This window comes from Camelus bactrianus, chromosome 30 (assembly GCF_048773025.1).
Source record: "Camelus bactrianus isolate YW-2024 breed Bactrian camel chromosome 30, ASM4877302v1, whole genome shotgun sequence".
NCBI lineage: Eukaryota > Metazoa > Chordata > Mammalia > Artiodactyla > Camelidae > Camelus > Camelus bactrianus.
The window spans coordinates 8,078,239-8,091,193 of record NC_133568.1 but is presented as its reverse complement, the minus strand read 5'-3'; the positions used below and the strand labels follow the sequence as shown (position 1 = coordinate 8,091,193).

Genomic DNA, 12,955 nt, shown 5'->3' with positions numbered 1-12,955 from the left:
ATCTTATCCCCAGTGGGTCTTACCGAAGGCCACAGCTCAGGTACTGGGGGATCGGATCCCCAAGAGATCTCTTTATGCCAACAGAGTATCTCCTTGAGGCCTTGGTCAATCAGAATTCACTTCAGGACCAGGTCCTCTTCATAGCGCTCATGACTTCAACTCCGTGTGTCCAGCTTTGTAGCAGGAGGAGCCTGTATGGGCCTCTAGGAGCCAAACTTGGGGAGGTCAGATTCTTCCAGGGGAAAAGGCTGAAGTCCCTGTGGAATAAGTGAAAGCGGAGCTGGGAGTTCCCTGGAGATTTACCTCCTTTACTTCACTCTGTTCCAGAAGGTTCTGCAGCTGTAGGACGGGCGGGCAGCCCCTAGTTAGCAGCTCACAGGAAGTAAGGACTTTTCTAGCAATGCCCCTGCCTCCTTCCCTGGGGCCTTGGGATTCTAGTTCCACTAGGGACAGAAGTACTCCCTGTGGATTCTTCTATCTTCTCCGAAAGGCAAGAAGCAGAAAAATCTCACATAAAAAGTGAATGCCTCTAAAGTTGCCAGATGAGACTGGTTTATTGAGTGGAAATCATACCCACACTGAAAATGCCAGCCCCCAATAGGCTTTAGATTCCAGTTGTCCCCAGGCCCTCGTAACGTTTATGACCCAAGGAAGCAAAGCACAGACTCATACAGGAAGCACAAGCAAACTGGGGCACACAGGTTTGATGTAGCCACTGACATAGGCCAGGAAGGTTAAGTTTCTTGCTGGGCAGATCTTAGAGGGTGGCCCAGAAGAAGAGTCCCTGGAGAGGGAAGAATGATGAAGAGGAGAGGGTCAATGACAAGGCGCAGCTGAGGGATGCTGGCTCCTCAGTTGCATCCACACAAGCAACCACGTTGAACATTTTGATTGACCAACCAAATGGCTAACTGGTCAAGCTCTAGGAAAAGCTACAAAGGCAGCAATGGTATATTTTTGGTACCTTTGATCTCCATGTTCTTACTTTTTTGCCGCCTTAGTGATACGTCCTCCTTATTCCTCTGTAGAAACTCAGGGCCATAGACTCATAGAAATTTGATATTGGAGGAGAGTGGTGGCAGTGGTCATCTGGTCTACTCCCACCCAAAACCAGCATCTCCAATAGGCCTCCAGCCCCTGCTCCTGAACTCAGGGTCTCACAGGGCAACCGTTTCTCAGGCAACTTCCATTGCCAAAAAGCACCCCTCTCCACTGATTGAACATGTGCTTGCTTGTCAGTCCCACCTAGTGGTCCTTATCCTCTGCTCTGAAGTAATGCCAAGTAAATCGACTTCTTCTACATGTGCTACCTTGTACTGCAGACAGTCATGGCCCCAGGCATTCACTCAGCCTGGCCCCGTCTCAGCATGCTCTCCCTTGCCAAAGAGACTAAAAAGTGCTAGCCATTTTTTCCTTTGTATTTTCCCTTTCTTTTTCATCCAACATTTTCTCAGAAATGACTCCTTCAACCTAAGATGCAAATGACTGATCATGCTTACTGTGTTACCTTCCCAGGATTGTTTACATTTTAACAGATTCAAAGCTTTAAGTTGAAGGGATGGCTGGGAATGTTTGGGCAGCAGGTAATGGCAAGACAGAGGACAAGAGGAGAAGAGGCACAGAGATTTCCCTGAAACTCTTAAAATCACGCTTGATACTTTTCCTGAACAGAAAGCTAATCTGAAAAGATAGTTTCAAAATCACGAAACTGGTGCTGTGAACTTAATGTGGCTCAGGTTGTCTGTGGTGACATCCATATCTTCACCAGGTGAGACTACTCACCTGGCCAGGTAAATCTCCATGAAGTGAATTCCTTGAAGGCAGGAACTGGTCTGATTCTTTCCTGGTTTGTTGTGAAGCGGAGGCCTGAGTAACATATTAATAGTTCCTCATACAATGTCTTCTGGATGAATGAGTGAATGAGGTCAGGCCACAAGGTTGGGTTGCTAGGGGCTTGGCTCATGAATGTTTTCAAGCATCCCTGGTCAGCCAGTGCAGGGGCCCATCACTTGTGGCATAAAGGGAATGGGGAAAAGTTTGGGGCCATGAGTTACCAGAAGCTGCATCTGATTTCTGGAGCAGGAAGAAACAGACAAACACAAAAGAATAATAAAAACACAAGTGGAGATTCAATTTCAGCTCCAGATCCCAAAGATTTTCTGAAACTAAGAACATAATCTGAGTTAAAAAAAGTTCAATTCATCTGTTGAATTGAAGGAAAGAAAGATTACTGTTGGAATCTGAATCATGGAATAAATATCTCAAAAGAGAGCAAAAACCCACATAATAAAAATTGTGAAGGAAATAAGCAACTAGAGGCAGAGATTAGGGAGATCTAACATATAGATAACAGAGGTTCCAGTGAGAGAAAAAGGAAGAGAGGGAGGAAGATCAGTAATCAAACAAGTGTTGGAAGAATAGTTGCTGAGCTGAAGAAAGACTTGAGTTTGCAGACTGAAAGGCAGGATTGATGAGGAAAGACACAAATTTGGGCTAAACTATATAACATTCCTGAACTCCAAAGATAAAAAGAAAACCTTTCAATCTCCTAGAAAGAAATAACAGGTTTTTCACAAAAGAGAAAGAATTAGATTGACATAAGATTTCTCATTTGCAGCACTTGGAAGCCAGAAAATGACAGGATAACACCTATGGACAACTGAGGGGGAAGGCTGCAGCCCAGAGACCCACCCTCAGGCAAAATGCCATTTACTTCCTGGGTAAAAAATCTCTGTGGACATGAAGAGTCAGAGAACATGTTACCCGTATTCCTTCACATATTATTAGAGCAAAACAAGAAAGGGTTCTGAACAAGTAATAAATAAATTAGGACAATGATCATAAAACAGGGGAAGGTGAATAGAGGAAACAGTGACAGAAGGTAACATGTGCAATGTGAATAATAAACTCCAAACGGACAATATTAGATTTACAGGGGATCTGTGATATAGGGGATAAGAAAGGATTCCTACAAAAACAAAAGGCATATTGCAAGAGAAAAAAAAATTAAAAATGATAAGTAATTTCAGCGAAATCTAGAGATGGGAGACACTGGAGGCATAAACATATGTTAGGGCTGGGGTGGGGGGGCTCTGAGAAGAAGAGTGAAAGCATAAAGACTTTTAATAGTCAGGATAGGGAAGGAGCACTGGAGAAATGGGGCATCTTGTCAGGGGAAATGATTTGGCATTTTTGTTTTTATATAATAATAGAGAAATGCACTTTTGGCCATGAGGATTGGGGAAGGGTGGTAATCATCTGTGGAATGAATAAAAATAGTAGACTTTCCTAATGAACAAAAGGAAGAAAGAAAACAACAGCAACATGGCCAAACTTGCAAAATGAGGAACGTGAAAAAGCAAAAGTCGTGATGAAAAATACATAGTAAAAAATAAAGTAAGATGGAAGAAAGAAAACAGTGTACTGATTGTGACACTAAATATAAAGAGTTTGAATTATCCCTTTAAATTACAAAAACACTGAGATTAGATTAAATATAAAACTTGCTATATACTATTTTTAAGAAATATGGCTAAAAGAAAATAATGAAGTTAAAAGGAAGAAAGTTCATAGGAAATGATAAAGGTCAGATGAGTTGAAATTTGGTTAAAGGCACTAATGAATATAAAAATGGATAGTTTGTAGTAGTAAAAGATAAATTTAAGAAGAATCAATGACAGAGTCAATAGACACCAAACAACGTAGCCGCTAAAATATATGACACAAATGTTTCAAAAATGCAAAAAGAGTTTGATAAAGCTGTCCAATTACAGTTGAATTTTAATAAACCTGCTTCAGAATTAAGATCCCATAGACAAAAAGTAAATCAGTGCATAGAAGAATTGAACAATGCAATTAATACATTAATATGTATTTCCCTCAAGTAAAAATTCGCATTTTATATGTCCAAAATCAATCAAATACTTGGCTACAAAGAAAACTGCATAAAATGTAAAAGTAGGGATTGGCAGGCCATATTCTTTGCTCATAATCTAATAAAACTACATATAGAAAGTTAAAAAATATCAAAAAATTCAAAGTGCTGGAAATTAAGAAATACATTCTTAAATAATCCTTGCATCAAAGAGAAATAAAAACTAAGATTACAAACTATTTATAACTGATAAAAGTAGAATACTTTATTCTAAAACCTATAGTACACAGCTAAAGCTGTACTCAGAGGGAAATTAATAGCCTTAAAATGCCTTTGTTGTTAAATGAGAAAGATCTAAAATTAAGGAACTTTTTATCTGTTTAAAAACATTAGGATAAAGGAACATTTAACTGAATCACAAGAAAACAGGAAAAAGAAATAAAGGAGAAGAGGGGGTTTCCTGAGGCAATTTGCCCATAATTAATGAATAGGGTTTCTGGTTCTATCTCTCAACAGAATACCTGGAGTGGGGGCTTCCCTCCATTTTTGGGTAATTAAGCCCCGCCTGGAAGCCTGGCAGGGAACTGAAGCCTCCATCTTCTATACAGAGGGATTCACGCATCACAGGATGGTGCCACAATCTGGCCTGCACACTCCTCGCCAACCCTGAGATTCCATGAGCCTCCCTGCTCTTTCTGCCTAGAAACCCCTGCACTGAAGGGTTTTCTTCTTCCACCCATGGTGGTACATCTGCTGGCAGATGGGAAACGGAGTGAGAGGCCAGAGAGGGTGAACCTTAGGGGTGATTCCCAGACATGTATGTGGAAGGAGGGCCTGGTTTAAACTGCACCCCATAGTTCTCATCACTGGATCTGTCAGTTCCTCTGCAAGAGCCTCAGGGCAGATTTTCCTGATTCCAGCCTTACTAATCTCTCATTCTTGGGTACTCTCCATTTCCTAAGAATCTTCACACTTTCCCCCTGCACGTAAAATGCCTTATGGCTTTATCAGGTATAAAGAACCTGGTGGTGTCCTTTGGACCTGCCTGCTACCCACCAGCTCCTAAATGTTGTCAGATTGATCATCACGGACCAGCCAACTCTAGCTGCTTGTTTAATAAAGTCTTATTGGAATACAACTACGCTCATTCATTTGCATGTTGTCGAAGGTTGTTTTGCACTATGATGACAGAGTTGAGTACTTGCAGAGGAGACTGTAGAGCTTCCGAAAATGTTTACTATTTGCTATATATATTTACTATTGACATGTTGCAGAAAACTGCTGACCCCTGACCTATATTTGAAGAGTGAATGTAAACTAGTGATGATAATTGGGAAGCCAAATTATGAAATTCATGGATAGTTGTCTGTTCTTCTGTTCAGGGCTAAAGACTTGTTTTAAGTATCGTAGGTCTCATAAAGATTCCAACACCCACAAGCAAACAGGGAAACGAAACAGATTTTCCCAGCTTCTCACATACTGAACTTAGGTACTTTCCTAAACTGAATTCCCTGCTCAAAGTCGCTAGTTTGATGTACACTGAGAAATGCTTGTCTTTCATAATGCAAGTCAGATGTATGATTCTAACTTAACGATTTCTTCCTGCTATAGAATATCGTCCTGCCCATTACTCTGACCCCTGGATGTTCAAGACGCCCTGTTTAGACACTTTCAGTGACCTAGCTGTCCCTGTTTTGACTTTAAAATGATCCGTGTGAAAGTCCCCTCTTTTATGTAAAGCTGTATGTGCCCATCAGCCATCAGCTCTGTGCACGGTGGCGCCCCGAGTTTTCACCCACTCAGGAACCACTCGGCAAGTTCAATTTTACAGAATCTATTATTTAGTTAAACGTGCCAAGAAGATCATCTCTCAATCACCTTTCCAAAAGACTAAATACGAAGAATGTTTCTGTTTTGTCAATGACATTGAAAACACGTGCCTAACTTCTCCCTCCAGCAAGCTCACCACCAACTTCCTGGAACGATGCACAGTGGGTAGTTAAGGCGATTTGCGCAGAGAGAGAAAATCAGTGTCAGGGAAAGGGGGTTACAGGTGTGTCTGGTTCCACACAGGTGCAAAAAGAAGCAAAGCCAGTGAGCGCTGTAGCTGATTGGCCCAAAGCTGACACCACAGGGCGCAGACCCCGGCCCAGGCAGAGAGCACTTCTGCCTGTGACTTGGCTAGTCACCGCTGGGGGACTTGTCCTCTTCACTGCTTTTCACTGTCAGGTAGTAGATGCGGTTGGCCTCTGGGTAGGTGACTTTGCTGAGTGGGAGCCTGTAGATGGCGGGGTTGTTGGTCGTCAGGAGCAGGAAGGTGAGGGAGGAGAGGCAGAAGGGCCAGGTGCCTGGTGGCACACCAAGCTGAAAACAAAAACACTGGGGTCTGAAAACGTTCCCAGGTTCCAGGGACACTGAGGGAGAAGGATGTGCTAGTGACGGCATTGGTTTCTGGATTTTTAATGTCAGAGTGGTTGGTCTAGGAATGCGAGATGTTGGTACCTTTGGGCGCCATCAAAATCCTTTAAGGACAGGGCTGAAAACCCCCCAGGGATGCTCTCCCACATCTGGCCAAACACAGGTACCTCCATCTGTCCATCTACGTTCCCCACTTCGGGTCACATCACTCTCTCTTTCACACACGTGCACACACACGCCTCAGAGACACATGTTTGCAGTTGCCAGTCCTTCGCTGGACAAATGCTGGATAAACCTTGACAAAGGCATTGTGGGGACTATTAGCCCCCAGAACCTGCTCAGGATTCTCCCACAAGACTCCAAATGTGCTGAAGCCCTGGCTGGGGAGGGGCTCTTTCGGGGAGTGTCCGGAGACTCCAGACTTACCACTGCCATTATGTTGGTGAGGGCTGCTCCCATGTAGGCACAGAACAGGGCTGTGGAGGAAAAGGGCCATGGAGGGTCAGCTTCCTGGGCCACCCTCACCCCCAAGAGCAGGGCCGCCCTGCCTCTGGCAGCCTCAGTGTTGGCACTGCCCCCTGACATCTGGCATATTTGCCTGATGTTATTCTTTATCTTTGCAGGTAGGTGTGACCCATTTCCCACCAGACTGTGTGTTCTCTGTAGATAGAATTAAAGCTTAACTCTCCCCTTACCACCCCCCTCACTGCCATGGTGGCCTTGCATAGTCGGGGGTGACCAGCACCTTTCACTTGCCCACACCGACCTTGGAGATGGTCTGGCACAGGCTGGATGGCTGGGTGATTATCTGTCTGGAGGGTGAGTGGTCAGACTATGTGAGCCCTGGGTAAGGTCTCTCCTGTCCAAGATTCTGAGCTGTGATGCTGTTGGACCCTCACCAAGTCCTACCATGGCTGGGCCTTACTGGGTCCCTGAGCCAGGCATCTGGGCTCCCCCACAGGGTGAGAGCCCCGGGACGGTTAGGGGAGCCCATCCACACCCCTGGTGCCTCAGGACAAGCTCCTGCCCCCGCACCTTTGTTCTGTTTGTCTGTCCAGAACACCTTTCCCACCTCCTTGCCTATCCAAATCCCATCCTGAAAGTGCGGAGAGAAACCCCACCTCCAGCAGGGAAGGACCCTGCCGTGACAGGACCCCAGCCACCGGTCCTTCCATCACTACTGCTTGGTACTGACGACTGGGCGTCACACAGCCCAGGCAGTGGGGCAGATCAAGGGACAGCGGAGCGACTTGGCTGCCAGCTTTCCCAGGTACGCACCGCAGACGAGGGCCAGCAGGTGGGTCTGCCAGGTGAGGGCGTAGAACATGCCTCCGATGGCGATGCAGGAGAGGACGCAGTTGTAGCTGGAGAGGCCCAGGTAAATCGTCTCAAAGGGCGTGGCCACCGCCAGGGCTGTGGGACAAGGGGAAGTCTTTCTGGCTGATTCTGGGTCACAGCACAAAGGCCACCCCACGGCTAGCGCCAGGTCTCAGGTGGCCCCACTCCTCTCTTTCTCCCACACCCCCTACCCCTACTCATCAGAGGAGCCTCGACGAATGGCATCTGACCTTAGGAAACCAACAATGGGAGGCGGGCAGTGGTTTCCATTGCTTTTCAAAGGTTTCATTCAGAAGTGTGACGATTTCCAGGGTGAGGGGAGGCCAAGGAGGTGGGACTCCAGGTCCTCCCGACTCCTCTGGTCAGAGCAGCCGCATTTTAGCAAGAACGATTTCAATTTAAAAAGTTCTGCTTCAAATGTGTGTCCACATGTAGAGATATGCAGACAGAGAAACCAGGCGGCAAAGGGTGTGAGCAATTGGTGAATCTGGGTAAAGAATTTATGGGTGTGTACTTGTACTATTGTTATAATTTTTCATACATTTGAAATTATTTGCAAGTACATTTTTTTTAAAAGTCGTGCTTACTAAAAGTTCTTGAAAAATTTTGGGATAAGTCAGCAGGCTCCGACTCCCAGAGCACCCAATATGAATTTCTGACTCTACTATCTGCAAATATGTATATAAATGTGTGTATATACACATACACATATGTAGAAATACTAAATCACATTTGTCAAATGGCGATCCAATTTCTGAGCACATTTTCCCTTTAAGCCGACTCAAATTTTCAAAGTGCTGGGTGGTCTACCCCTGCTTCGTCTACAACTGTCCCCCAGCCTCACTGGGTGACCCTCCTCCCCTCCCTCAGCTCCCAGGGGCTCAGTTTGCAGGCCAACTCTTCGCAGTCCCTTCGCATCTCTCCACCCATCCTACTATAGCAATTGCTCCGTTTGGAGACTTGAGAAAGGAAAAAAAAAAACCCTAGCCCTTACAGTGTTTAAAAAAAAAAGCAGTGAAGGGAAGTCTAGAATGTTATTTGCATGCTGGGGAGAAATGAACTCAGGAAAGCAATCCCTGCAAAGATGGGGTCCTACCTGCCAGGATCCCCACGATTGAGCCAATGGCTGCATGCAAGCAGATGAGTGGCGAGGAGATGAACAGAGCCACCAGGAACATGCCGCCCGTCCAGGGATTGTCGCAGCCGTACACCTGCCCGACCCCGATAGGGATGGCTTGCAGCAGCTGCAAAGTCAACAGAATCTAGGTCACTGGAGGGTGGACTGCAGGGACCAGGCCCTGGGGCCGGGACTGAGCCATTCCTGGGGGCCGGGGTGGGTAACGAGGTGAAACGGGAGGATGGCTGTGCCCCCCAGCGTGTGGGCGAACGTGGGAGGGCACGATCTGGAACAAATAGCTCCTCACTCCACCACCTGGCAGGCATCTGAGCATCCCCCATGCAAAGCCGGACAGGGTCCTCTAACACAGAGGCCGGGCACCGGGTGCTTTTAGGGGACGCATGACTTTCGCTTGGAGGAGACCAGAGGGCAAGTCTCTGAACTGCCATTGGGGATTTCAGGGTACCAGATTTCCTCTGAAAAATCATCTGAAATCCTAGAAATAGTCCAGGAATTTTGACAATCTTCTAAGCCATTCTTCTAAACGATTTGACCACATGTCACCAAGCTCATGAGCTAGCACCTCTGAGTTAGTCCCCTAGTCTGTCGGCTGCTGCACACCCAGTGTTACCCCGGGGATGGCAGGGCCTGGAGAGGAGGAGAAGCCACTTCCCCTGCTTGCAAGGAGCACTTAGCACTGCAGAATGGTGGTACGAGTTACAACATGCGGAGAGCAGCACAGAGCCCCACGTCCCTGGGCCCGAGGGCGCTGGATTGGAGAGATCAATTTGGCAGTAATGTCAGCCTTTTTTCTGCCCAAACTGAGTCGTCCTCACTTTGGCAGAGCTCTCTGTGGGCACAAAAGAAAGGAGGGGGACTGGCAGGGTGGGGAGAGCGCTGGCCTGGGAGCTGAGAGCACCAGCTTTCCCGGGCTCTGCCCATGGTGTGACCACGGGCATGTCGCTTCCTCAGCCTGGGTTCTGGTGGCCTCCTCTGTGACATAAGGAGGCTTCCCTAGTGGACCATCTTCCAGCTTTAAAATTCTGCAAACTCCTTTCTCCACGATCAGGTCACATGACCTCTTAGGGGACAGGGCTCTTTTACGATGGGCACAAAATTGGTGCTTAATACATATTTATTGATTAGCTCAGTGGTTTCCAAACTTTTAGTACACTGGCATCACCTAAAGATCTTTTTAAAAACGTATTTACGCCTGGCCCCCTCCCCAGACCTTCTGTTTTAACTGCTATGATGGGTAGGGCAGGACCTCAGGGGCCTCAGGTGACTGTGATGGACAGCAGAGTTTGGGACCAATGGCTTAGTTACAGATAATCTACTGTAGGTGTTTGGAGTTAACTGAATTTCTCCCTTTGAAGAACTTTTGTACTTTTTCACAACTTGATTTAATTCTGGAGTCAGTCTGATTTCTTCAGAGAATAGTGTTTGAGGAGAACCAGAGAGCTTTTCAGCTATGTCCATTCTTATCTCTGAATGGGTGGCCTTTTAATCACCAAGCACTGTTTGGGCCAGAGCCTTCAGACTTCTGCAGGGAATGACAGGGTGGGGACCCCGATTTTTTTAAAGAGACCCTGAAAACCCACTTTGCACCAGTCCAGGGAACTCAGCTGCAGGGTGGGGACAGGCTGGAAATCTACCCAGTGAATATTCCGTGACTCCCCACTGCTGGGGAGTGCAGGATGCTGCGGGGAATCTGACTCCCGCCTTCCCGTCTGGGAACGGAACCCAGGTTTAAAGCCCAAGCAGGCAAGAATGAGAGGAATGAGGGAGCAAGCTGCCTTGGAGGGGAGCCTGGGATTAGAATGAAGCTCCGCCAGGATCTAAAACTTGGCCCGGTGAACGAATGGTGGCCCCGGCTCCTCCACACTGCTCTCCAGGCCACAGCCAGGACCGCGGTGCGGTCAGGTGTGTGGTGGAAATTTACTAAGCACTGACCTCCTACGTGCTCCAGATCATCCTTGCGTAACAACAACAAGCTGGTTAAACAAAAAAGAAGTCACCCCCCCCCATTGTTTTAAAGAGAAAGAGGAAAATGGCTTTGATTCTTCCAAACTCAGATCTGGATGGTGCAGAAGAGGAGCCTGTGGTCAGAGTGGTGGTGGTGGAGGGGCGCTCAGAAGGTGAGCGTGGGCCTCAGGGTACGTGGATGTGGCTCCGACCAGTTTTTAACTGTTTTGAAGATGAACAAGAGGTACCTCCTCTGTGTGGCTCTCTCCACTCTGGTCCCCTCAGTGCAGGATGGTACAGTAGCGCCCCCTGCAGGGCGGGTGGGGGGCTCCGTAGGCCTCTCTGGCAGCGCCACAGGTCCCTGCAGCTGTCATTCGGACCATGCCTTGCAGGCGGGGCTCGGGGACAGCGGGTTGTGCCCCTGAGGCATGTACCCAGTCGCCAGATGGCTGATTGTTGATGATTCAAAGTTAGTTTTGCCCCTGCTCTGACCCCCGCAGTTTTCCATTTGAGAAGATGGGCTTTCCCCTAAGTGCAGGGCTCTGTCTCTTCCATTTTCTTGGATTTAGGACCTAGCTCTGCCTCTGATCCCACTCCAGCCCCAACCCCAGCCCCAGATAAAACTCAAAAAGACAAAAACTTTAAAAAGGTTTGATATTGTGGGCAGCAGCGTTTGCCACTAGGGGCAGGGGAGCCTTTCCTTGTCCATTTGGTTCAGGCTCAGGGTGGGGCTCACCCTGCAGGACCCGAGCTACCACCCCACCTGGGAGCGGTGGCCCCGGAGCTGAGCGCCCGGCACCAGGGCCACACAGAGGTTCAAACACATCTAGATGAAGGACCAGGCTGGGTAGAGAGGGCGTGGAAGTCAGATCACATGGATAATATCTGAGGCATTAGCTATAGTTTGACCTTGTGCAACTAACCGTCTCTGTGCCTTAGTTTTGTCATCTGTAAAATGGGGTGATGACAGTACTTACAGTATTGGGTTATGATGAGGGTTAAACGAGCTTGGAAGTTAAGGGCTTGAAACAGTAAAACATAATAAACTTGCTTCAATGTAAGCTGTTAGCTATCTCTATGTTCGTTAAGGTCAAAATTTTACAGTTTTCTATATGTAATCTTATGTTAGATTTTTATTATATCCCTTTATCTCTGACGTCTCTAGACACCTCTAGATGGGTAGAATAAAAGAATGTGTACACATGTGATTATAGGATCTACAGCAGGGTTCCTCACCTTTGGCATTATTGACATTTGGGGCTGGTTGGTTCTTTGCTGTTGGGTGGGGGGCAAGGGAGCTGACCTGTGCACTGCAAGATGCTTAGCAGCTTCCCTGGCATCTACCCACGAGGTGCCAGTGGTACACCTGCTCCCCAGTTTTGACAGTTAAGACATTTCTGCAGACATTTGCTCTCCCCAGGAGGGCAGAATCACCCCTACTTAAGAACCACTGCTATGGGAAACACACAAAAATTTACCCCCATCTTCTACTGATATCTTGAAAACCTTGATTTTAACCATTATTTCAGTGTCTTGCCCCTTTTACACAACAATCCATCTAATTTAATATTTCTCCCTCAGTCCCACCGTTCTGTATCGTCAACTTAGTCCTCATCTGTACACTTGTTTATTATCTGTTGCTCTGGGCAGAGTGCAAGCGTCACAAAGGCAGGGATGTTGTGTTATTCTCCGAGAGTTCCCAGTGTCGGATAAAGTGCCTGACACACATAAGGTGTCAAGTAAGAGTTTACTGAAAGAACATATGGAGGTGGCAGCGACCCCGTCCTGTTCTCTTCTCTGCTATGACCCATCGTCTGTGGAGATGCATCTAGAGATGCCGAGAGCCTGGGTCATGCACAGACTGGTAAGCGAGGAGTTCTGCGCTGAGATCGGGGCCCCACACACCTGCCATTGGTGACTTACCAAGGGCATCTCAATCTCTGTCCAGGTGATGTTGGGCACTGAAGACATGGGCTCCACCAGTGTCATGGGGAAGAAGAGGTTGTAGTGGCCCGTGGCCGCCAGGTACAGGGTCACGGCGATGTTGAAGGGCAGTGTGAAGACCGGGAGGTCCCACTTGCTGAAGATGGAACTCAAGGCACTGGAAATGACGGGGCTGGAAGATGGAAGAGACAAAGGATTAATCGTTGTGATCATCCTTAAGTCGATATTGTCTCTTCAGCTCTGGTCACTGTACCACTCCGTGTCCCCTTTCCTTGGCACAGCCACTCCTGGCTCCCTGA

General features: G+C 47.3%; 1 protein-coding gene across 6 annotated transcripts in view; it reads right to left on the bottom strand.

Annotated features, from left to right (window-relative positions):
* SLC14A2 (solute carrier family 14 member 2) overlaps positions 1-12,955 on the bottom strand; it is a 429,661-nt gene that overhangs the window by 23,039 nt on the left and 393,667 nt on the right. For all 6 annotated transcript variants that reach the window (XM_045521425.2, XM_045521422.2, XM_045521421.2 and 3 more), the window contains 5 exons: positions 12,636-12,828; positions 8,727-8,874; positions 7,571-7,705; positions 6,719-6,768; positions 6,064-6,238 (listed from right to left, as the gene is read on the bottom strand). In XM_045521425.2, coding sequence (XP_045377381.1) covers positions 6,064-6,238; positions 6,719-6,768; positions 7,571-7,705; positions 8,727-8,874; positions 12,636-12,828 — 701 coding nt within the window. The remainder of the gene's footprint in view (positions 1-6,063; positions 6,239-6,718; positions 6,769-7,570; positions 7,706-8,726; positions 8,875-12,635; positions 12,829-12,955) is intronic.